The 26,192-nt window shown below is 40.3% G+C and overlaps 2 protein-coding genes across 5 annotated transcripts in view; both read right to left on the bottom strand.

The window, feature by feature from the left end:
• zgc:158263 (ceramide kinase family protein) overlaps positions 1-26,192 on the bottom strand; it is a 177,525-nt gene that overhangs the window by 26,459 nt on the left and 124,874 nt on the right. The window lies entirely within an intron of this gene.
• Positions 49-19,822, bottom strand: avpr2aa (arginine vasopressin receptor 2a, duplicate a). Of its 4 annotated transcripts, XM_033969847.2 has the most exons (7): positions 19,748-19,822; positions 19,129-19,243; positions 6,936-7,318; positions 5,289-5,534; positions 4,962-5,108; positions 3,576-4,134; positions 933-2,160 (listed from the first exon to the last, which is right to left on the bottom strand). In XM_033969847.2, the coding sequence occupies exons 3-7, from the start codon at positions 7,314-7,316 to the stop codon at positions 1,958-1,960; spliced, it is 1,536 nt and encodes a 511-aa protein (XP_033825738.1). In that variant the 5' UTR covers positions 7,317-7,318; positions 19,129-19,243; positions 19,748-19,822; the 3' UTR covers positions 933-1,957. The 4 variants fall into 4 exon arrangements, with proteins under 4 accessions (XP_033825740.1, XP_055079264.1, XP_033825739.1 ...); XM_033969849.2 differs by lacking the exon at positions 19,748-19,822 and having other exon boundaries at positions 49-2,157; positions 19,129-19,521; XM_055223289.1 differs by lacking the exons at positions 19,129-19,243; positions 19,748-19,822 and adding an exon at positions 9,607-9,729 and having other exon boundaries at positions 49-2,157.

Raw genomic sequence — 26,192 nt, 5'->3', positions numbered from 1 at the left:
ACTGCTCTTATGTAATAAGTAAAAAAAATAAACTCCATATTCTCATTTCAAGTAAGCAGTTGACGGGCAGAATACCTTTATGCACAAAAAGTGATATCAAAACTGTACATACAGACATACAGTACTGAGATTATCATGATATTTACAGTAATAAATAGGGCATTATAGAAATATGGCTCATGGTGTGATGTAACATGTCCAAACATCCTGCTGCGGATGACGGTAGCTCCATCTAAGAATAACAGTGCTGACATCATTTGAACATTAATCCAGAGTGGGAGAGAGCCCCTGCTCAAAATGTCAGCAGACGTTACAGGCACTTGGTCTGACAGGAGCTCGTCTTTCTCCAAACACTGACATGAAGAGACTGAACATTGGCTATGTCCACACCACATCTCTATTGTACAATGTCGATACACATAAACCTCAATGTTTATGTACGTTGTTATGTCATTTTAACAGTTTTCACATTTTTCTTGTGTTATGCATTTTCTACACTTTTGTAAAGGTTTAAAAAAAAAAAAAAACATGAAATAAATGAAGTTTGCACTTCAATCTGCAATCCACTACTTGTGATACAATATACTTTCTAGTTCTACAACTATTTAATACCTAAATCTGAACAAATGTATTTTATTATGTTATGGCTACCGTGGAAGACATCTTACACACGACAAGAACTGCATTGTGGGACATATTGGAGGCCAAAGTGAATGTGGTAATCTCAGGCCAGGTCTACAGGGGTACAAAAGGGTGCATTGCAACCTCAGTTATAAAGGTTTGCACCCTAATTTAAGGCAAGGTAAATAATGACACTTGATGAAATAGTATAGACTTTGACCCCTTTGAACCTCGAATGCACTCTCAGTCAGTTTGGTCTGGACCCGCCGCTGGGTCATCTGTTTTTAAGACCTGAAAAAAAAAAATTGGGATGGACTCCAGCTAAATGAGGATCTTGCACTTACATTCAGTATGTAGCTAGCTTACAAATAATAATGTGTCATGTGCCACATGTTTAAATAAATACACTTTACACTGTCATTACTATACATGGAATGGACCTGTTTCCTGCCTGTGCCCCTAATGTCCATGTTTGTCCAGGAGCTAACAGGAAGGTCGTTGGTGTACCTCAGACTTGTGTTTGTACAGAATACAACACATAATTGTGTCCCGGTTGGTTGCGGAAACCTGGATTGTTCATTTGTATGATTGTGGGTTGTACGGCCCTCTTGCGTGCGCATGTTTGTGAGTGTGGCGCTGCCCCCTCGACCTGTTCGCATTGATCCATAGAGCTGCATTTTCTCAAGGCGCAGCGTCTGTCGTCACTTAGCGGCTCTGCCCACTGCTAAAACAAATCACTGTTGTTCCTTCAAACCGGATTCCTCCTGAGAATATTTATTCAGCTCCAAGCATCCACCTCTAATCCACTTTCTTTGATTTAACAAAGTTTGTTCACATTATTAGATTTCTACAGCCTTCTGGAGCAGCTCCTGTAACATATGTGTCATCCTCCACTGTTTCCTTGTTTTTATTATGGCCATAGTTTAGATGTGTCTGCTGCTTTGCACATTAGGCGTGGCCAAAGACCATTATGAAGCGTCTGGCTCTGCATTCCTCTAGCACTGCCGGCTTAAAAGGCCAAGACTCTTGTTGGTGTTAATGCAAAAGGACCGGCTCTAACGCAGCTGAGGTGAGAATCTTTACATTCAAGGGCAACTCGGATTGGAGATGCTGTCACAGTTTGTCACAGCATATCCTCCAGTGCCCCCATAATCTAGTGCTGACATCTTCAATGACACCCTTCACCGTGTCGAGGAGGGACTGTGTGATTACACACAGGTCCTGTTGACAGTGCAGCCGGGGAAACATCTGGTGGAGGTCAGTGCTCTGTCCCAGGGCAGAGGTGCAGTGAGACAGCCAGCTCTTCAAAGATATGTGTGTATTTCTTCAGTGTATGTCAGTACATGCTGTCCTTGGTGGTGGAAGTGTGTGTGGCTGTGGAGTCATCAGGCAAAGAGCCCCTTCGGCCCGAGCGAGAGCCACAGCGGAGTAGGTGCTGCAGCTCTCTGGACACACTACTGGAGAAGGCCGTGTAGATCCAGGGGTTGGTGCAGGAGTTCAGACTGGCCAGCAGCATCAGGATAGTGAAAGCCACGCCTGCTGAGACACACATGGACATATGCACATTTTACAAAGCTATTTATAGAAACACGAATACAGATAAATATTTAGTAAAAGGCTTAGGACCACAGGAAAAGTTTATCAGTGCATCACAGCATAAGACCCAACATAAATACACTGCAACGATTCAGTTGAATATGGGACAAGCATGATTATTGTTTTTGTCTTATCACTAATAGAAATAACAACAGAACTTTAAATATCCCAATGGGACTCTCCAACTGGGACTTCCTCTTTTTGTATTGGTTTTTTCTCCTTCTAATAATTATTTCCTCCGTGTGGTAGGCTAAACACGATTTGACTAGAGTGACTGAGAACAATGGTTGTGTTGAGAATGGCCGTACATAAAGTACATAGATCAGCTGTATTAGTGGGCAAGTTTGCAGGAGTGGTGTAAATGCATATGTGGGATGTGTGCATATTGCATATACATGAGAAACCCCGGTCTCTGTGATGTGTGTGGGCTGCAGGGATCTCCTCTGTGAGCGCGCTCATCATGATGATACGTCAACATCTGGTGTTGTTGCAGAAGTCGCTAGATTTTTATTTGCCTCGAGTGTTCAGCTTGGGATCAGAAGGAAACTAGTCAGTCCTGATTTAGTTGCACAAAATCAACATTGTTCATAACACCAACTAGTGCCAGAGTAGTAAGAAAGGAGGACTCATTTGGCCACAGTTTGCAGTATGTTTTTTGGCAATGAACCAATAAAGTGTTGTTCTTGAAATACTGGGTGAATCAAAGTTTTACAATAAAATCACATAAAATTGTGGAACATAAGGTAGCGCAGAACAAATAAAATGCCTAAAGGGAAAAGAGACTGTAAACATGTGGTCAATGATGCTGTGGCCTCTAGCAAAGTTTTTGTTTATTTACTGGTCTTTTAATAGAGACAGTTAAATATAGAAGTAATCTAGAGTCAATCAGTTCCCAGGACATTTTCACTGCTTCTTCCGGACCATTTTCAGAGCAGTAAATTATATTTATAATGTAATTAGAATACCTTTAAATAAAACCAAATATTGCATGTTTTCAGCACTTTCTTTTTTTTAGAAAATAAATGTATGAATGAAACCTCCCTTATCTAAAAATAAGTGTGTGCATAGAGTATAAATAAAATAGATGTATTAATGTCTTAAATTTAATCTCAAGTCAAGCGAGTTTGCACACATTATGTTGTCAATCCTGCAGCTCGAATTTCGACCAAACCTTATAAATGACCTCATTTCTTTTCAACCATAATTCTTCTTTCTATCAAAAGGGGTGTGCCTATGGGCTATTTATGACACATACTATAATTGACAAATCATTCCTATTCAAAGCATAATCCCACCAGGTAAACTGCCTGTGCAGGGTTTTTCCACACTGACCTACGTGATTCATTTGTTGGACTAACCTTGGTCTGGAGGGTGGGGGTCCCATGCTGCCCACAGTTGCACAATAAAAAATGGCGACCAGCAGACAGTGTAGACCAGGACGATCACCAGAGTCATGCGGACGGTCTTGGACATAGCTTTTGTGATGCTGGGGGGTGGGGTGCTGGGGCGCAGCTGTGGTGGGGCGGGGTATTCAAGTGAACAGCGGGGAGAGCTGGACTCCACTTCATACGAGGTATTATGCTCCTGACATTCAGAGCTGTTTAGAGTAGCTGCGGCAGTTACATGGTCAGTGTGGCAGCTGCTGTACTGGAGTGATGATGGGACATAGTCATAACACTCCACTGTTTTGGTGTTGGTGTGCGAGTTGTTATTGACCCCCTTTAAAATCTGCTGGGCCCCTCTTGTGTCTCTGCTCCCTGCTGCAGAGGCCCGCCGCACCCGCTCCCTGTTGCTCCGCTCCTCGTCTTTTTTAAAGCTATTAAAACGAAACAGGATCTCATTCTTCTTCAGTTCGGCCATTACCATGCGCTCCGATTTTAGATAGATATTATTGTGAATCTCCCTGAAGATCCTTATCTGAAAGGGAACAATATTGTTTATCTTAGGTTAAAAAGGTCAACTTATTCTGAGAATTATGACGAATGTTGGTAAAAGCCTTGTTTGCCTTTCAGCTGGGCTGGTCACTGACATGGAGAGGTAATATAAAAATGTGCATGTATCGGCTTGCCCATGTCATGGCAGGCATTTTTATGTGGCATAAAATACACCTCTTTGTTCACTGTAAAACGTGAAAAATGTTGTAAATTTTAACTCAGGTTGACTGACATCTCACACTTTCCTAAGCCACAGAGAAGATGATAGCAGATGATAAACTCATGTGTTTTTTACAGATTTTCATCAGGAACCTTTAGGTTTTAAATGGGTGAGAACACATGCTGCTACACTTTGTGAGTTAGTTTCTTTTGCAGAAACAAAAGCTACAGTGCAAGTGAATATGCTGATCTGAAACTTGATCATAAAAAGACCACAGATTCCATGTTTGGCTGAGATCTGGTACATTTCTGCTCCTGGCAGGGGCACCCAGAGTGGCACATTTTGAGAGGCGGTTGTCTCAGCAATGGTCCTCCAAATGCAGTGTTAATTAGGGGAAATAGTTAGAGCTTGGAAATATGTCTCCCTAAATAGAGCAGCAGCAGGAGGCAGCCCAGTATGTCTTGGGATGCTACATAACACCAACCACAGCTCCCTTTGGGTTATTGAAGGATGTCTGCCAAATACACCCCTCATGAAAACAAACAGCCCCACACCACATGTGCTGGGATTATATAATGTTTCATGTAACACAGAAACTGGTTAACCCTAAAAGCTTTAGGATTGCAGGAGAGCCACCTGGCCTGTCTAACCTGACAGATGGTGATGATGAGGGCGGGCAGCAGGAACACAGCTACAGTCATCCAGGTGACGTAGGCCTTGAGTCCCCACGGCTCGGTGAAGTGCCCCCAACACTCAAACTCTCCAGGGGCCACTTCAGAGCGGGAGAAGATGAACACCTATCCAAGACAAAGCCTACGGTCAGTGCACCTGTGAACTTCATGAGGTGAACAATAGTGACCTCATGGGGCTAAAATTACAGACATCTTGAGCCCGGCTGCAGTGTCAGAGGGTGAACACCCCTGCGCCTCATTTCCTATTGGCCATGTGTTTTCTTGAGTATGTGTCTGAGCTCCTACCTGTGGTATGCTCAGGACCAAGGCCAGCCCCCAGGCCACCATGGCCGGTGTGTTCCAGCGGGACATGACCCCCCCGCGATAAGCCTGCAAAGGGCAGCAGATGGCGTGGTGCCTGTCCACTGTCATGGCAACTATCATATAAGACGAGGCAAACATGCCCACAATCTGCAAGTACTTGACACAGCGGCATAGTATATCGGGCCCCTGGAATCTCTCTGTGATGTCCCAAATCAGCTGTGGCAGGACCTGCAGGGGCACAGATTAAAAATGCGGTTAATTATAATAAAGGGATTAGTGTACCGTAAGCATCAAGTGTAAAGGCCAGTGCTCTTGTCAGCACATTTGGAGGAAGGCCATCATTAGTAAACCTGTGCTTTGTATGGGATATGGTGGTATCTAATGGAGATGAATACCGCAGACCAAACACTGTCCTTTTAAGCAGGTTTGTTTGTCTTCAGGCCAATACAAACCTAATGCTTTGTGTTTTGAGCTACTATAGAGACAGACATACAACAGTAAAAACAGAAAAATATCACATTACTACTGTAACAAAAAGTGATATTTAATACATTCTATTTTTCTGTTAAAATAGTAACATGATTTATTTGCCCTGATCAGTGAAGGAGCAGCTTAAGGACACAGGCCTCTTCTGAATACCTCGCACATTTTCCACTCTTGGACAGGCTTCCTCACTTTGTTATATTTATATACAGTTATTGTTAGTCATATTAGGCCCAGCATTGCAATTTACCCATGCAATCTCATCCAACAAATTAAGTAATCGGAAATATGTGCTACCCTTGAAGAGAGGTCAAAATGTAAACTCATGAATATAGATAAGAGGCCACGAGTCAGTTTATGAATAGCGGGGGCATTGGCATAACACTAATTCAATGTGTTAGACTAATTGAATTATAATTTGGAAAGAATAACATAAAGAGCTAAATACTGATCTTGGCTGGCCTCGCGTGTAGTCGATAAATAGTGAGAGACCATTGCCCTTTAAAGTCACAATGAGTTAATTTTATTGAGTTTAAGAAAAGTGGTGCGTGGCCATTACTTTGACCTTTACTGTAAAGAACATTTTGCTTTAAAAGAGGACAAAGCCACTGCAGAACCCAATGGTCAGCAAAGAATCACTGACCTTAATAATGCATCAGGATTTACAGTACAGTGTGGTTAAACCAAGACTAATCATAAACCATTGGCATGATAGAGGTGTTTCAGTAGTTCTGCTCATGGAAGGACTGCATCATGAGAGAAAAAAGTGATTGTATTGTGATTAAATGTGAAATAGATTTTTTTTCTACAGCCAGACAAAAAAGGACTCAACACAATTATATCAAAACAAATTACACAGAATAAATGTACTCAGTAATTTAGAATTTATTTTCAGATATTTAGTGACACCTGCCAAAGAGTTTAGTTTTGAAGATTACTTGCACTACAAGAGCTTTAACCCATCACGCATGGGTTCCGTGTATCCTTGACAGGTTACCACTACCACTGCGCCTCAAGTGTTTTGTAAACATTTGTGTCAAATCTTCAGATCTTTAAAAAACAGACCGTAAAAACAGGTAGAACACATTTGCTTTGTTGCAGAAAAACAATATTCCCCAACCCTTTTCCAAAAGCCAATCAACTGACCTGGAAGAAGGCCACCACAAGGTCAGCCACACACAGGTTGACCATGAACACGTGCATGGGCGCGTTGTGCTTCCTCCGGCGTAGCAACACCCAGAGCACAAAGCTGTTTCCCAGGGTGGTGAGGGCCAGGATCACCCCCAGGATGGCGATCTCTGCCCGGGCCAGCCCCACGTCCCGTACCCTGAGCTGGGGCGGAATCTGGGGCGAGCTGGTGGTGGAGTTATTTTCAGAGAAGAAGCCGAAGGAGGAGCCCCCGCTGTGAGTGCTGTTGAGTGAGTTCAGTTCAGAAACAAACGAGGAGAAGTTGTTGACGCGTCCCTGGGCAAATGTTGAGGAGAGGCCCAGCCCGTCCCAGGCTGTTTCCACACTGATGCTTTCCATGCCTGCAAAACAAACAGCCAGTTAAGTGGTGGAGCTCAGGCAACCCCCCGGGGCGAGAATGGGCAAGGTACAACACTCATAACCACACTATGGTCATTCATTTACCTGAGTCGTCTATATCTCATTAATAGTGTTTAAAATTGTGTATGGTTTGTCAGCTGAGGACAATTTTGCATCAACATCATCATTCATCATTATTTTTATTTTTATTTATACAGGGAGAGCCCAATGAGACCACCCAGACTCTCTTTTCATGGGTGCCCTGGTTAAAATACAAAAGAATACAAAAAAAAGTCTATTTAAAACATTAAAACAGGTGTAGATGTGATTATAAATATTTATCACCAGATTATTGAAGTGCATTAGTGGCACCAATGTATCCAGTTTTGCGTGTCCTTGAAATATATTTAATTTGGGGAAAGCAAAATAAACAAAAGCTTTTTTCTCATTTCAGTTCTAGTGCAGCCAGTTTTTAGACATAGACAATCATGAGATCTTGTATTAATAGTTCCTGTATCAAAGTTCAACAAACAACTGAGATATTGAGGCAGTCTATCAAGTAGTCCCTTATAAATACAATTAATACAGTGTTGTTCTCTTCTGACAGATAGCGATGGCCAGCCTACTTTATCATGGAGTGTGAGAGATGGGTTTTAAATACATCACCTCTAATGAAAAGAAGGGCTGAGGGAAAGAGTGAATCTAAAGGTTTCAAAGTGGAGGCTGAAGTTTGTATGTAGATTATATCTCCATAATCTGTGCCTACTTTTTTCATGAAATTGTTATTGTTCTTATACATACAAACACACACATTCATACATATATACACAACTGCACACCGCACCTACTATTAAAAGTCTAAACAAAAATGTGTCCGTGCTAAAGGGCCCATATTACACTATTTTCTGATCTATGTTATAATGTTGTTTCCTCATCAAAAAACATACCTGAAGTTGTGTTTTGTTTCATTCACACATGTTTAACACACAGTTCTTCTCTCAAACTGAAAACACTCTGTTCCACTTTGTGATGTCATGCAGTAATAGAGGAAGTGCTCCACTGTGTTTTTTAAAGTCCATCCACCTTCACTAGAATCATTTGGATGATTTTATATCTGGAATTGTCAATCTCTACTGAACTAAAGGTAAAAGGAGCTGTTAACTTGAAAACTACCGCTTCATGACATCACAAGGTGAGCTTTGGAGATATATACAGATTAATAATCATAATCATAATAACAACAAAACACAACTCCAGGTATATTTTTGATGAAGGAACAACATTATAACATGGATTAAAATTCACAAGAGTCATTTTGTGTAATACAGGCCTTTAAGTATTACACAATAATGGAGTTGAAGAAGAAAAGGGTAATATAATAACATGACCTTTACTTACAAAAAAACAGCCAATCATCTCATTAATAAAACTTAATAACGCTGTTCGGAAATGTCTGGGATTCTTGTGCTAGCCTAACAGTTGATAGTTCAGTCTTCTGTAATATGTTAATGGTCCAGTGCTGGTTGAAAAGTATGAAGTAAATAACGATTTCTAAACCCAAAACACAAAGTACTAAAATGCACTGAAATGACAGCCCTAATATAAATTTATGTGCACGCTGTTTCATTTCCAATTTTGAATAAGCTTCAACTGTTTGTCCTTCTCACCGAGCTTCTCCCGCTTGACGTAAATCCAGCCCTGTTTATTTTCTTTCCCATACTACTGTCTTGTGTTTGATTTGAAAGCTTCCACCCTCAATCCCACCAATCTTCGCCTTCACCTCATAATCACCCTCATCCTGTTCTTACCCAATACACTTCCATTTTCATCCCCATCTCCGTCTCTCAAATGTCGCTCATACTTTCTCTCGTTTTTCATTTCGACCCGCAGGTCCAGCAGTCTGACGCAATAAAATGTGTGTTTATTTTGAAGCGCTTGGAAATAAATTGCTCAAAAGGAAGTACAAGTGAAGAACTATATGACAAATTAGAATGCAATGTTGTAGGGTGTGCCAGTTATTGTTAGGTAACAACAGAGCAACAATCACTGAAATGTTGCCAAATATAGGCTTGGCAATAAATCTCCAGCAATAATAACTTTTAAACAGTTTCAAATTTACGGGTTTAAACAATGCAAAGGAGCTATGAGCTGCAAATGCAAGCGTGAGCTAAAAATAGAAGGAAACCCCAGATAGTATTGTGCAACTGCCTGGGACTAACAGGACATTACAAGGTGGTTCTCACTACTCCACTGAGATTTAGGGCCAATTTGCTTGTAATAGCTTACTCACTGTTGGGTGCAGCAGATCAGTCAGCTGAGCACATTGTTGAGAGGCTGGCTGTGCTGTAGGAATGTATTTTCATGAGTGGTTAGGCCAGCTGGACATCTCTGTATGAAAGAATGTATATGGCACCTACAAGAGCAAGACAAATGGCACAGGTGGAAATATGAAATACGGAGATTAATTACTGTCACAGCTAATGACAGTTAATGGTGTTTGATTTATGATTATTGCTTAATTATATATAATCAAAAACAAAATTACAGTCATTAAGTAAATAATAATTAACTCGTATGTGCGTTGAATTCAGGTGTATGTGTTTACTTTGGCACAAAAATTTAACTTTTCCATTTTCTAGTGAGATACACATCAGCTGCTGTTATTTCATCTGTTCTGTCCCTTCGTTTCACTCGTGCTGATGCCCCGCCTGATCTCTAAGCAAATAAACGTTTGAATAATCGTGATTTCAATAATGATTTAAATAACAAGACTTTTAAACACAATTTTCTCCATAGCTCAGTTTGTGATCTGATATCAAACCGTGGCTATATTTAGGTCTAGAATTCATTGTCAGTGAAATGATCGACGCCAGTTTGGCACATGAGATACTGGTAAGATGATCTAGTCACAAGATCTGTGTTGACTCCCAGATAAATGAAAGGTTATGAAAGGCACTGTCACAATATTTGCTTGGTTACTTCACAAGAATTAAGATAAGGCTAAACAAGGTAACAGGTGAATGAATGCTTTAGACTTTAGCTATCATGGACCAGCTGAACTTTACCTATATTAAGTGTCTGTGTAATCCCTCAGTCGTCCAAGTATGATCCATAGCAAAAGAAAAAATGTAATCTCTTAAGTGCTGTATCTCCATTGGTAAAAAAAAAATCTATACACGCACTAAAGATTACTGTCTAAACTGGACCCATTCATTCTTAAATATCAGTTGTTGTTACTTTTGAGTGTGTGATTTCTACATCATAATATTTTTGTAATCATTGGCAAAGGTTTGTGAAAGCGGTGATAATCAGAGAGTCAGTTTGATTTGAAAAGAATTGCTTTCCACATAGTTATGTTTGTGCCAAATGGAAAAGATTGTGCCAGAAAAACACACTAACCGACCCAAATAAAAAGGGAATGAGATGTTCCAAGAGTTTATCATTCGGTATAATTATGTTTTAAATGACATTATGAGTATGGCAGTGCAATCGATTCAAATCTATTTAAATTGGCAATGCACTGTCAAAAAGGGAAATGAGCTAAAGGAGGAACATTGTAAACCCAGCTTAAACAACAGAATTTACTGGAATTATTTTCACTTGTGTCCAATCAGGAGCAGGTCATAGCCAATGGGCACTGTTTAAGTCTATTTATGGATGTGCTTTTGAAAAGAAACATAGTATTGTTTGCCATGCTATTGCTTTTGCATACTTGGGGTTAAATGAGCCACTGCTATCCATTACTTTTTGGTTCGTGGCAAAATGCAATGATCACTGCTGTTGAATGAGTGACTCACTTTGTAGAAAACTTTATGAGAAAATACTCCACAAATCAAAAGTTGAAGGATTCTAAGAAGTTGAGAGAAATGGAAGTAAAAGGCAGGAAATTGAATTTTTCTTGGTGTATTTGTTGTGAATTCATAAAACGTCAGGCTGTAAATTGATGAAATCCATCAAACACATTCCTTCACGTTTCAGCTACGTTGGAAATTCTCATAAAATATTTATTTTTGTCCAGCAGTATCTCCTCAAACACTGGGATCAAAGTTGGTCTTTTTGTCTTTAGGAAACGTATGAATAACAAGTGTGTTTTAATCAAAGTCTATCCTGGTGTTCTTTGTTCAAACCTGTGGACCCTCACGCCCCTAACTATAATGTCGGAATAATTCATGAGAGAGACTTTGTGCTACTGCAATCCCCCATACCTCCTGTATAATCTCATTATGTATATTTGCACATGTGACCGATATCTGAGGTGAAATTCTCTTTCAAGTCCTGGTGCAGTATCACTAAGTCGACGTGTGAATCTGTTACAATATCATAGAGTTATTCAGCTGGATTTGTGATAATTTATATAAATACATACAGTGTTTGGGTTCAGCTAAAGCTTTAATTACATAAATGGCTCTCAAGTCATCTTTTGGGCTCAATGCTATTCTGGTGGTAGCACTAGTTGCAAGAGTATTATTAGTAGTAATTAGTAGTAGTAGCAATTACGTATTGTACTCTCTACATAGGTTTTCAATTCAAATGCTCAATCCAAAACTTGTAAGCATTTAATCTTTAGTAATATCTATCAGTAACAGTACAGTAGGCCTACTTCTACTATGGAGTAAGATCAGCACTGTCCAACTACTGTACAACTACTCATTGTTTGATTGTTTATTATTGCACATTTATTCACATTTCAGCGATGGCGCCCAATGCCAATTATTCACTAATTGGGAAGCATGTCTGTTTACCCAGTTGTAAATGTTAGGCCTATCTTCCAAATCAATTTGAAAACTTGTGAGATGTGGACATGACTGTTTGTGTATTATTCAACTGGCTGATCAAATACAGTATGTCCTTCTTGTACTTTTTGTGTCTCATTTGCATTTGATAAATGTCCAAAGAAACTACACTGAAGACTGAACTGCTGCATATTATGTATGAATAATAAGAAGCTAGCTCAGGTTTTAAAGTGGGAGTAATTCTCTACTGTTCCTAGGTTTTTCTTGTTCTTTGCTTTGCTTTTTTGCCATTTTACCTTTTAGGTTAGTTTACAGCTCAAGGTCAAGCGTATGCCAATGCATTTTAAGAGGCTTGTGACATCACATGCCTCTTATGTCGTGAGAGACTCAATCAGACACATTTGTCGGGTGGAATTTGAAGTGCAAGTCAAGCTGTTCCTAGTTGGTCCAGACCCCACCCATGCCCCCTCACACTCATCTTCCATCCTCCAGGCATTGCCCAGTTTAAAAGCTTGTTAGGACTGTGGTTGTGGAGTTTAGGTGTTTAGTCCCAATTTAAGGTATTGGGATTTATTAAGGGAAGACAGACTAAGAAACATCTTCACTGACACCTCTTAACTGGGTTAAACTTGGACCTTGTGAAGACTGCTTTATAGGCCAGTATCACACTCTATTCAGCAGAGTGCTGACGTTCTCACAGACCTGAACTGCTGGAGCTTCTGCTGAGCTAATCAGGATTCAGGTGTGTTGTGGGAATTCAAATGACTGTATTCATTTATTTATAAGGGCAATAAACAATCACATTAGGCATTAGGTGCAGGTAGATTCTTATTTTGGTGATGGTGCCCACTGCCAAGTTACCCACAGGTTGAGAAACGCTGCTATTTTCCCAATTGTAAATGTTAGACCTATCCTCCAGATCACTTTGAAAATTTTGTTTTGTTTGTTTGTTTATTTATATGTCTGATAAAATGCACTTGTTTGTCCTTCTTGTACTTTTTCGTGTTTCATTTACATTTGAGAAGCATCCAAGGAAACTGCACTGACCTTATTTCAATAGCTCAAATAAGGAGATATGCTACACATATGAAACATATCCCTTTGAATGAGCTGCTGTCTTTAATAAAACAGCGCAGGCAGCAGAGCTGTGTGTCTGATCACCTTAATGTAGAGCACAAATTATTCCATCTGCGATGTAGATGGAATAATTTGTAAAGCACAAATTATTCCATCCGCGGTGTAGCTGCAGCATCTTTAGTTGTCAGCTTCTGCCTCTCTCTTTCCTGCTTTAAAGCTCTGTGTCTGATTAATGAGAAAGTGAACCCCTTGGTTTCTATTTCCACGCACTCTGCCGCACGGGCCACAGTGCCTCGGGAACAACAAGAGCAGGTAGTTAAAATGCACGCAGCAAACATTCAGAAGTGTCAGACGCTGATAGACTTCAGTGTCTCACTACTGGGGAGGTGTGCACACGCTACAGACAAAACAATGTTCACATGGCTTCAAACAAGGTGAGGCAGGTCCTTGTCTTAATCCAAAATTTCTACAGTAAACCAACTGGCTCTCCAAGCATTAAGAACAGAATACCTGAGCCCATGTTACAAAAGTAAAAAAATGTAACACGCAATTTGTGATATTGCCTTGTACATTATCTTAGCCTGTCTATTTTGCCCCTTCATGTTGCCACTAATTGTATAAAGCAATAAACCTAGTCCTGTGCACTTTTATTGACCCCTTCAGATGGAAAGAATTCGTTGTCATCTTAGAATAATTGATGCAAATACAAAAGTCAAACAATACACTTCTCCTCAAGTTCTTCAATAAAAGGTATTAGTTTCTAGTTTCAATCTTATGTAATCAAGTCGCACAATGGTCTTATGCAATAAATCTAACAGAAATAAAGAAATGGAGTCTTGCTGCTCATTTTAGTTAACCTCATTTGACCAATTATAACAAGGCAAGCTATCTGACATCTTGCCAAAACATACTGTGGTCCAAAATGTTACTTTACTAAATACATAAAACCTGATCCATATAGACACTGTGTCCTATTGAGGAACATGAATAATGGAGCTTAAAGGAAAACATGTAAGCAATTAAGTGTTGCAGTGGAGCAAGAACATGGCACTGGGGATTTTCCAAACGTAAAAGTGGGGAGTGGGCTGAGGCTTTAAGGCTACATTACGAGTTGTTTATACATACATGTTTAAAATGCAATTAATGAGATGATTTAAAGCTGTCATTTAATTTTAAAAGCTGGTGGGGCACAACTAAGGAACAAAAACCTGTGAAAGGATTCTTGAGGCATAAATATACAAGACTACTGGTTTGTCCTGTAGGCTGAGCTCAAAGACGTGTCCCTTATTTGTCCATATCATAAACAGTGATTTATTGCTGTTCACCACAAAGATCATTAAAAGACAGGCTGTTTCTACTTCACACATTGTTTTTTGATGTCAAAACATCACTGTGAGTGTGTGTTTTGCCTTGTTAACATCATAAGACAAATAATATGTAAAGTGGACAATGCTACATTCAGATAAGTGTTAGTGATAGTATCATTTCAAACTTAATTTTGATGCTCAGGAAAAGGTTCAAAACACACACAAACACATTTTTATACAACAGAATGTTATACGAGTGGTCTTCTACTAGTTCTGATATAGATTACGATCATTCTCAAACTGTTCTGGAAAGATCTAATGTTCTGTTCATCTAACTTGTCATTCTGGTTTCTGATTGGATAATCATCTTGAGAACCAAAACAGCAAATTATAACATAAACAACTTGGCCATCATGCCCAATGTTTTTATAATTAAGAATAAATTGGCAGTACACTTGTTTTCAATAAAAGCAATATTTGATTTGAACATTTCTGCTTTGTATTTGGGGAAGCAGGTCATGTTTCTGGAATTTAAAATCAAAATCTTACATACAGTTCCTTCAGAGTATAAACAAACGCTCTTTATGAGGAGTTAAAACAGTCCAACATGGAATTCAAGTTCAACGTTTTAGACTCATTTTTGTTAAACTTTAAACTGAGATCTGAGATTATGACTTGAGCTTGTAAACTTAGTTGGGGCTGTTAAGACTGTATATTGTGTATGTAGTTGTATATTGTGTATATAGTTGTATATTGTGTATATAGTTCAGGTTTAATGCTATTTAGGACTGATGGAAGGAGGACAAATTAACCAAAAATTTGAAAACACCTCACAAACCCTTCTTAACTGATAGTGACATGCACTCTCTAATAAATACTTGAAACTGTGACCTGACAACAACATTTCAAATATGCTATATATTCTTTACCATTTAACTGAGTTGTGTGGTTCTTGAGTCTTCATTGTTACTTCCACCTCCGCTTGACAGAAAAGGAAACCTGAGGCTCTAGTGGCAGGAGCAGCAGCAGCCAACAGGTGCGAGGCAGTGGGCGCGACGATCCCAATTTAATCAAAATCCCAGCACTTTCTCACCTTCCCCTCCTGCGTGTGGGTCTACGTCAGCCTCTCCACTTGTCCCCACTGAGCAGCTTAGGCTCGGTCTGATTAATGGGCACCTCTCTGTCCTCATTAAGGCCCAGTGTACACTCAAACTGTCTGCATTTATTTCACACTATCAGCTCCTCTTCTTCTTGTCTGACACCTGATATTTACGCTCATTTTTCACATTTATCCCCCGTTTCCTGCTGCTGTCACAACAGATCCATCAAGTATTATCAACATTGTGCAACGTAGGGGATTCTCTCTGACCATTAATGCACTCAAGGCATTTGCAAAGACAACGGTTATTCCGCCTTTTAAAGTCAGACACAATTTAAACACTGAAGAGCATCTAGGCTTTCCTTTGTGATAGCACTACAAAGTGGATAGGAATATAAAAAAAAGACATGATAAATGAACCCACCAACAGATAAAATAAATAAAATCTTTTAAATGAACACTATTGTCACTGCAAGAAAACAACAAAACATATGGTACAAGCAAAAGATTTATATAGTGCCTTTCAAGACACTCTTTACATTGCATAACTTACCGGTATTCACCCATACTCCGTGGTGGTAAGCTAGCCACAGCTGCCCTGGGGAAGACAATCTGCGTCATATGCCCCTCCAACCACCCCCAATCACTCACATACCACGTTCATAATTGGAAAGCTGGGGTCTTGCCAAAGGACACAACAACAGTATGCACTAGAGCCGCTGCTGTCCCACTATGACACTTGGTATTTCCAGCAGTGTCATCTCCATGTACAAACCAGGCCCAGACTTGCTTTAGAAATCAGTCGAGATCAGGGCATTTTCAAGGTGGTATGTCTGCATTATGATGTGTCAGCCCAATGCCACAGCCACCCAAAGGCCCATAGATACTTTAATAGTGACCACCAGCTCCTTCAGAAAGCTGCAATGTGAACAGTACATGCATGGAAGTCTATAAAAAGTACTGTCAGAGCATTGGCACTATATTAGGATATGTTTATTGTTGCTTATTTATGATGATCTAATGTGTTTTTTCAAGATTTAATTCCTGCTCTTTAGTGGTTGTCTGTAAATACTTTTGCCAGTTCCCTCCTCCCTCTGTTTCCTTTGTGACTCTATTAAGCTTTTGGCTCTGGTCCTACACACATGATAAATTGTGGCTGAAGTGTTTGAGTCATTTATGACATCACAAAATGTTATGCCAGCCCCGACGCAACACCAGCTTTGTAATGAATACTGAGAAAAAAACAAAAAACTAAACATTCATTCAAACTAAATATAATGACTTCTATGAAACCTGATAAAAATCTGAAATTCATTTTGAGGGGTTTAACAGTTCATTGTATTATTTTTTTTATTAAACATCAAACACTCTCATTATCAGGAAAGAACATCCACAAAGATGAACTTAAGTGATACCGTGCTCTAAGCACCCTTTTCCTATTCTCCTATAAACATTCAAAAATAAACAACTGACTGTTTTTGTAGGTGCGTATCTCTACCTCGACTTTTATGTTAATACTTTGGACCAGGATAAAAGGTTTCAACCAAATGAATTATGATTATGGCCTTTACTTTTTGACATTTTGCATTCAAATGATTCTTCATCTCCATAACTAGTGTCATATCACCTCATGGTTTGGAGCTCTCAGCTATATTTACATATGAATCAGTGTAAAGGCCCCGTGCACTGCGCAGCATTTCTATCTGACGTATAATGCCGATTTAAGCATTCTCTCTTCTTTAAGCCTGCCGTATCAGTAAATGAGATCCCCATCGGCCCCTCGCACATGCAGCATCAGGCCTCCATCTGAATCAGTGACTTCTATATCAAAGAGATGCCCCCTCTGTACTGTACATCTGCATTTGCATTTCTACACACACCTGCCACTCTCATTAACGCCCTGTGATTTGTTGTCACTGCGCGCTCCGGCGGCAGACTGCTTATGTGTGAGCGATGAAAGCCAACACTCCCGGTCTCTTAGTGTCCTGCCAAAACCATCTTACCTCTAATTCATTGGGACCACACATGCCACACACACATATAGTCCTTAGTTTCCCTGAGTTTGGGGACACCTTTGTAGCTATTTATAAACCACAATCACTGACAGGACTTTCTAAAAGGAAGGTCCAAGTCCACTTATCAGCACTGATAAGGCTGTTCTCAGGACCTGACCACTCACTGTTATTTCTGTTATGTATTATTAACTAAAGCACGCCACCAATAACATAACATAACACTATGCGTTTGATGTCACACAGACAGGACAGGCTGCAGAGAAGAGGCCCTCCAGACTTTGACATGATAGTGTCTAATCACCAAAAATCTGCTCCAATTATTGAAAGTTACATCCCACGTTAAATTGACCGTGGCAACAGTAATGATGATGATTTTTCCTGATGGAGGCTACAATCAGTAGCAATATTTTCAAGTGCACCATGCAAAATGCATAGACTAGATACAGCAATTCATGGAAACATTTTGGAGGCATTTTCCGACAGAGAAGCAGTTTAGATTTCACAGATTTTACAGTAAAACTATGCATCCAATAGCCTGCATGTGTCTATAAATCAAAATGCACGTAGACCAATAAATCGATAGTCTTTGAAGATTTGTGCGCACTGTAAACATTGTAAAAGGACTCAGGGTCCGCAAATCTTCTTTTAATCGTCTAATTGACCTTTGATTTGCCAATAGAAATACGGCCAGAGAGCACAAGCACAAAGCAAGGCGAGTCTTGCATTGTGTGGTGAATGTGATAAACCTGCGTCCCTGTGAAGGCTTCTCATGCATGTCCCATCGCTCTGTGGTTGCTGACAAAACATTAGAGCTGCCACCATTACACACCATTAACATTACATGCTAGAGTAGATGCCATTAACGGTCCCACACTTTCCCTTTGGTGATTCAGTGCAGCACCCCAATAAACTCCAGGTAACGTCATACATTTTACATTTCAATCTGAATACAGCAGCTGGTGCGTATCTCCGCCACTTTTGTTGAGGTTAGGCTGTCAGGCTATTTCATACACATTTCAACATTCACTATTACGTTCAAGGCAAATTATCATTTTAAACATAAGCAGGCGTCACAGTGGCATGATTAATGTACATAGTGTGTACTCAAACTGGGCAGCACATTTGGCCTCAGTGGAGCTTGTACAAAGTACACTTTCCAAACAGAAGTAATACGTACTGTTTAAAATTTCACTCACTGACACAAAATTTGAAACCTTAATATAAATAAAGTAATATCATTATAACATTTTATTACAGGCAAAAATGTACCATAGCACGAAGGATGTAACACTGTCATAACCATTAGTCAAACATGCTTCTTATTTTCACAGAACATGCAATATAAACACAATGCATGTGAGGCCAATTTGCGTTTGGACAGGATTCACTGAAAGTGGACATAGAGATGACCAACATAGTTGACAACACAAATCAACTCCTGGTGAGTGACTGTAAATGATTCTGGGTCACCTCTTTAGAAACAGTCCTCTAAACAATATTATAAAACCACATTGGTTAAAGTGTGTTTCAAGTTTACTATAATAAAAAATATAGGTCAGATTTAATAGAGCAATTACTTACCTATTGGATCCCACGGCGGTGTAACTGTGTGACAGGCAGCTGTTAAAATTCAACCCCACATGTTTACATCTTCAGTTGTCGGTGCCAGTCCCAGGTCTGTCAGAGTGAGCCGGACCTGAATGAATCAAGCAGCAAATAGCTCTCAGTCAGTCCATATCTGCTTCAAAGACAGCAGATTTTCCTTCTTTTTGTCACAGTCACAAAGAAGTTGTCTGAGCAAGTCCCCTGGGTGTTCTGCTATTGTCCAACTTCTCAAGTGTGTCTGAGAATAATCCATTTGACAGTGTGTGCGTCCAGCTCCCGGCTCCCCCACGTTACACTCCTTCAGTGTGCTGCGCTTTCAGGAGCAGCGGCAGAAATGAATTTGAGCTCGGTCTGCTCCTGCCTCCCCCCTCTCTCCCCTCCTCTCCCCTCTCTCCCCTCCTCCCAGGTCAACCAGCCTGCACTCTCAGACTGAGGTGGGAGGTGGAGCCAGTCGTATACATACCTATAAAGTGCAGCAGAGAGAGACAGGATTACCTCTCCCTGTGTAATGTGAATTATGTCTCTATGCACATGGGGCTATTAATTTCTACTACACTCTGTGTTTGCAACAAAATAAGAGAAATGAGTGGGATACCTCCCTTACAGCCTGATTTACTGCCTGTGTTTTCCTGTGAAGCGTCCTTCTTCCTTGTGTGTGTGCTCTCTCTCACACACCTTCCATCTTCTTTGTTGCTGGTGGACAAGGGCCGGAGCGTCTCCACCCATACAGGAGTGCCAATTGGCTGAGTCAGCCAGCACGCCGCATGTCACGCCCCTGATGTACAAACACAAGCAAGGTTCAAGATGAAAAACACACAGCTGTCTTTGACTTTTAAAGTTGCAATTTACACAAGTGACACAGCAATAGGAAACTAGCAGGTGCATACAAAGGAAAGATTCATAGCGTTCACATTTTCATAGCCCAGTGTTAAACACATACAACCACACCAACACAAATCTACAGGGAAACTGTTGCAATTGGCGTTTTAATTTATTTTGACAAGAAAACGGTAACTTCCTCTTAAATTTTCCACTCCAAGCTGCTGGGAAAAAGTCACTCCTGTTTAGGGCCCCCAGCAGCACACAGCAGCCTTCAGAGAGTGACAGCCCAGTGAAGAAAAGATCGTCCCATGATCCCCGTCAGCCTCTCCCGCTGTCCGGCCACCGTCTGCCTGTGAGGAGTGGCCGCGTGCACCCTGATGATCACTCCGAACTGATTAGCCTGTCTCCTTTGGGACTGCAGAACATTTTGTCACAATGCCCTGGAATAATTTCACTTTCACTTTTGCCAAATGAAATTACAATGGAGGAATAACCACATACGCATCCCAGTCTTGCATTTGGGAAAGCAGCAGCAAGTGTTTTATTGGTGATATCTGTCATCAGGTAGAACATATCATGCCGGGGCAGAGAGGGTTTCCAGCTTATGAGGAATGCTTTTGAGGCCTTTAAATATCTCTTCTGTGACAGGCTTTTCCTCTGAGATTTGGGGCTGGACATTCTCCCACATGTTAGGGCTTATTTCCAGCTCCTATTATTGTGCCCCAAATGAGATGGCAGCTGTTTTCCTCTGAGTTTGGGGGTACTTGTGGTTGACTCTTCCACGGACAAACCAGCTCTCGAGAGGTGTCGGCAATCACCAAAGGCATTTTAGATAAAGCGGATATGGATCATCTTTGTGCGGCCTCTTCTGGTTAAAGAGGCAGAAGGAACAACTGAACTCCATCCAAAAACAGTCTCTCAATCACTTCCTCGACTCAAGAGCTGCACACAAGGAGTCCATAAACGGGGCTTAAAGTCAGTGGTACAAAAAATCCTATTGAGTGATTTGTCTAGAGTGGGATGGTTCATTTTAGGCCGTGCACTGTTCCACACCTGCTTTGGACAACTGATGCTGGAAACACGTGTCCATTAGAAAGAACCATCAATGGAGTACAGAGCTACCAAAGTATAAAAAGTTCTGACTGTAAGTGACAAATAGGTTGAAGGAACACACAAGATGTGCACATTTTTGTGCACATTTTGGCATTTCCCATAAATAATAAAAATACATCTTCAAATCATTTTACATTTTCTTGTTCTTGATATTGTTTTCAAAACACATGGGAGTCAATTTGCAAACTATTGTACTCAAGCAACAGTAGAGTTTCTTTAAAATAGTTGGTGTAGTGGTTAGAAGGCACTGACCCATGAATTACTCTCACAGACATGGGAAGAAGAATTTTGGTTCTATCTTGAGTGAATTCATAATACCTAGAGAGAGATACCAAAATCACTGTGCTCATCAGTGTCCTATCACTGTCATATTTCCTAAAGCGCTCTCCAGAAGATGTTTAAAGCTTGGATCACCTCACTGGATCCTTTTTCCATTTTTAGCTTATAGCATTTGTACAGCACGACATTGAGTTGACAGAAGTCACCAAACTCAATACCACAGAGGAATAATATTATGCAGCTCAGTCATTAGTGGCACTCAGCATTAACCTCTTTCTAACAGTAAAACTGACATCAGCTGCTCGCTTTTGACATTTGGTGGACTTAGATATCAGTGGATGATTGCACACATACCTTCAGTGAATTAGGAACTCTTCAATCTGCATAGAGCAACTTAAATTAAAGACATTAGCTACAATGTTGTTTATGGTGAAGTACTGTGCTGCTAAAAGGTTGAGTGTGAATAAAGATGCATTGGACTTTTAATGTATTCACTTGGAGGAATGTGCTTTAGAACATTTCTACAGTGGTAGATAATATGAGGTGAGTTATGGAGCTGGTAATGAGGCGTCTGGCAGGAGCTGCTGCTGGGATCAAGTTTGTGGCCTTTGAGCACCAGGAGGATCTGAGCCGCTCTATGCCCACTGCCAACAATATGAATCTGTGCCCTGTTTACTTTGTGTTCATTTGAAAAGACTGATTGTCTGTGGCATAATGTGTTTATACTATTTCAAAGCATTAAGCTTCAAGTGGTGTGTTCATTCATCTTATCAGGCAAGCTCTGCATATGGTCACAGTATGATAACCATGTACATAGAACAGTATGATAACCATACACTTTTCATCGTGCTATACAGCGATTATCTCTGCACGCTCTGTCATCTTAACAGCTGCCCAAGGCAGAGACGGATAGGTCGTGTGGACGACTCTGAGTCTCATTGTAAAGTCAGACGTTAATGGAGAACTGTGAAGATGGATCTCATCTTTTGGCCCAGTCTGACTCCACAGATCACAGAAGGATATCAAATGTTTGATAGGAGAAATTAAGTCACAGCAAACAGCACTGTGGGAAAGTACTGCACAGCACCAGCCAACTCTATATGCCATGTTTAATGTGCACGCATAGGGAATAATGAGAGAAACAGGATGACAGGAGCAGCATGAAAGTGAGCTGTCAAAACTAATTAACACCAAACCTGCCTCGTAAATATACAGGTGATGGTGCCTCTATGTGTTAACAAGAAAACATTTAAAACTATAGACCCTTGGCCCAATGTTTACGTTATGTTCAGTGAAAAATGGCCCAAAAGAATTTGACTTTTGACACACCCCTGGAGGCATAATTTATAGCACTTTGAGTCTCCCCGGGTGAATAGAAGGATGAGAAAGTAGAACTAATCCAGTCCGGCCCCGCAGAGACAGACAAGGGTATTTTACATATGAGATATTTGTAAGTGTTGTGTCTAAACATTCAGAGGACACTATAGAGCCTGAGAACAGTCCTCCTCTGCAGAGGTGTCTGCCTCACAGATGTATGTCGCACAGTTCAGAATGATTGTAAAGACTTCATCTTTTATTCTTGGCTCGGTCTCCTAGAACCTCTCGCTACTCGATGATAAAAGCCTTTTGTGTGCACTATAAACACTTAAGGGGTTTGCAAAAGTAGAGATAAACAATACACGTTTTGACAAAAGGAAGAAAAAAGAAATTGATTCATAAAAGACTAAATATAATGCCAATAAAACCAGCCAGCAGCAACTAAATCTGCGTAAACAAGGTTTCACCAGTTTTACTGAGCGTGAAAATGCATTCTGGTGATGTTTATTTGGATATTAAGATGAGAATCAAAAGCTTCTGTAAGAAAAAAAAAAATGAACTCAACCTGGGGCACTTTCCCTTTTAACACTATCAGTGCAACCCCTCAAAATCCCCTCTGTGGTGAACAAAGTACAGTTAGAAACAGGAAAGACGGGATTGGCCGTAATTCAAGCATAGAAGTTGGATGGAAAGCAGTGGACAGCGAGAATGGGAGATGTGCCTTGTGGAAAAGTAAAACGGTACATGAGCATAAAGATTTAGAGGGATTAAGAGGACACAAAGAACTAGAGGTATTACAAACATGCTGCAAGTCAATTCAGACAGAGGAAAAATACCAGAGATGTCACAACACCTTTGGGTGACAATGTGTGAGTGAGCAGAAAATGGCTTGCTACATTTTTTTTAGATCTATCAAAATGTCATTGACTAAGATAATATTTAGTTGAATGCAATTTCATAACACAGTGACCTTAGAAAAACAAAATATTTCTGAAGAAAAGTTAGAACATAAAACTTTGTAAATGGAGTCAGTCAGCTTATTTCATATTCAAGAGATGATGCAAACTAAGTCTGTATACATACAGAAATGTATGAATGTGGTATGTACAAGAGTAATATGTGGTGATCCAATGGTTCATAGACGCCAACTGGCAGCCACCATTAAATAAGTCTACCCTAGGGCAGCTGTGGCTACAGAAGTAGTTACTACAATGGTGAATGAAAGTGACTTTTAAATGTGGAAAATCACAGTCCAAATAGAGAGGGCTACTGTTTCAATATTCACATGTCAGCACAACTCTACCTGCCTATTATTACTTATACACTTCACCCACCTTATCTATATATGAAAGTGGTGTGTGAGTGAGAGACTGAGAGAGTGAGTGGTGGTGGCCAAAAACACAGATGACGCAGATTGGCAGCCTTGCTTCAGTCAGTCTGGCAACAGAGCCATCACCTGGTGTGGTAAGGGACGGGCTTGTCAAACTTATAAGCTTGTCAAGCAAGTGTAATACAAATGTAAAGCATTTTTATAATTATTGTAAATGTTTATTCGTTCAAACGTGTGACTATCTCTCACACAAAGGTAAACGTTCATTATAGCCACTCTGAGTAGACTGTGACGAGGGGGCAGCTGCAGACGAGTGCACACAGCATGTACTAGAGCCCGGGCATGTTTCCATACACACTGGAGTTTGTTTAGAGAGGAGAGTGTGAGTGGTGAATATGCAGATGGAGATGCAGATGTGTTGCTCAATAGTACTCACTGTTTTCCAGGAGCTTCAGTAAACTGCTGGTGTCAAGACAGGCACATTTCTGCCCCTCACATAAACCATACAGAGATTCAAAGTATATGTAGACAGTCCCTGAGAAAACAAGTTGTATATAACAGTTGCTCAAGGATGCTCCATATCTATTTGAAACAGTCACATACATATGGTAAACAGGATGATATTTCATAAGAGCTAATGTGTAGTATGTGCACTAGTTTTATATAGGGGCTGCAGTGATTTGAAGAGCATGTCTGGTGGTGTGTAAACAGTCAGCATTGTTGAACTAACTTTTCGGAGTCAGCTTGATGTTGCCATACCTCATTGGTTTCACCGTTTTTACACTTTTCCATTTTGTCACAATAAAAAACATAATTATGGTAATGAGCACCTTGTTATGGGCTTTTTAGAGTGTGAGGAGAGTGTTTATGTTGTAAATTATGACACTTCTCACTGAAGAACCTTTATACGTATATCCATAAACGTGCTTTGATCTATTGACTGTATGTTTTCTGAAATATTCTAGTTCTACTGTTATTCATGTCATGTAGGCCTGAAGACCACTGTTCCCTCCCACTTCAGCAAATATGTAGGACTGCATCGTGTCTAATCAAGGTTACTCTATACAATACAGTAATCTTTCTCCCAAAGTGTGTCATCCATCTCCCATACAATAGACAATAGACCCACCAGACACCAGGAAGTCACCTCTATTATTTCAATGCTTTTGCCAGAGTAATTAGGTGTATAGCCCCGGATTCTTTTTATCACATCCATGATTATCCGACATAATCCGTTTATTGGAGCCTATAGAAGCTTTATCCTAATTTGCTTATACAATACAATGCAAAATCCAGCTTCATTAACAACCACAATGTTGGTAAACTTGCAAATGTAGGCTAATAAATAAAGTAATTATATTGATAAGAAAGTAGACGCATTTAGCCCTCCTATGCCCTTCCAGCAGTGTGTAGAGAGTGAACCAGTTCCGTCACAATGGAAATCCTCATGAGGGGGTAGGCTACAATGAGTGATGGAGAGCAGTGCGCATGGGCCGTACTGTACCACGGGCCTAATTAGCCGCTAACAGGAAACACCTGTGTGACGGTGGAGCGATACGTCTGATGTGATGAGGTCACAATATGCAAGAGTCATGTTCAAACTTTCTACACGCAGCTTGCTTTTCAGCTTTTTCTAATTGTGTGCCAACCACCAGAAACTTTTGCTTATTTGTCTGACTCTGGAGGCTATCCCATAGGCCAAACATAGGCCCTTAGGCTGTTGGACTGTTGCCAGCAATCATCCACTCCCACATACACATAACGTAGTAAACTAGGATTGTATGGTGGAAAGTGCTGCGGGCTACACATTTTATTTTTATTATTATTTATTTATTTAACAGTAGGCTACATGATTTAAAACTTCTTTGAGGCCAGAATTTTCAGAGTAGCCTTTATCATGTTGAAGCAATATAGACCTCCATGTAATTATTAGAATAAGTATTTACATATAGCTTAAATTTTTCATAATTTTCCTTTTCCAACCCAGTGCATAGGTCAAGTAATATTTGAGCAGGCAGTAATAGCTGGTTTCTGCAGCTTGAGGCCAAATATAATTAAGCTGCCATGTGCGCTCAGCTGTGTAGTCTGTACTTGATTGATACTTGAAGGCAGAATGGAAGGAGGCTATGCAACATGTGGAAGAAATATGGGGTCACTTGATTTCTAGTTTGGGGCCACC

Source organism: Periophthalmus magnuspinnatus, chromosome 7 (genome assembly GCF_009829125.3).
Source record: "Periophthalmus magnuspinnatus isolate fPerMag1 chromosome 7, fPerMag1.2.pri, whole genome shotgun sequence".
NCBI lineage: Eukaryota > Metazoa > Chordata > Actinopteri > Gobiiformes > Gobiidae > Periophthalmus > Periophthalmus magnuspinnatus.
Note: the sequence above shows the minus strand (reverse complement) of the source record. Positions and strands in the feature narration are given on the sequence as shown.

Coding starts and splice junctions, on each gene's coding strand:
- avpr2aa (XM_033969847.2), bottom strand. CDS start 7,316: ATGGAAAGCATCAGTGTGGAAACAGCCTGGGACGGGCTGGGCCTCTCC. Junction 4,135..4,961: donor TCATCATCACCATCTGTCAG/GTTAGACAGGCC, acceptor GTTCCCTTTCAG/ATAAGGATCTTCAGGGAGAT. Junction 2,161..3,575: donor CCCCCACCCTCCAGACCAAG/GTTAGTCCAACA, acceptor TGTGTGTCTCAG/CAGGCGTGGCTTTCACTATC.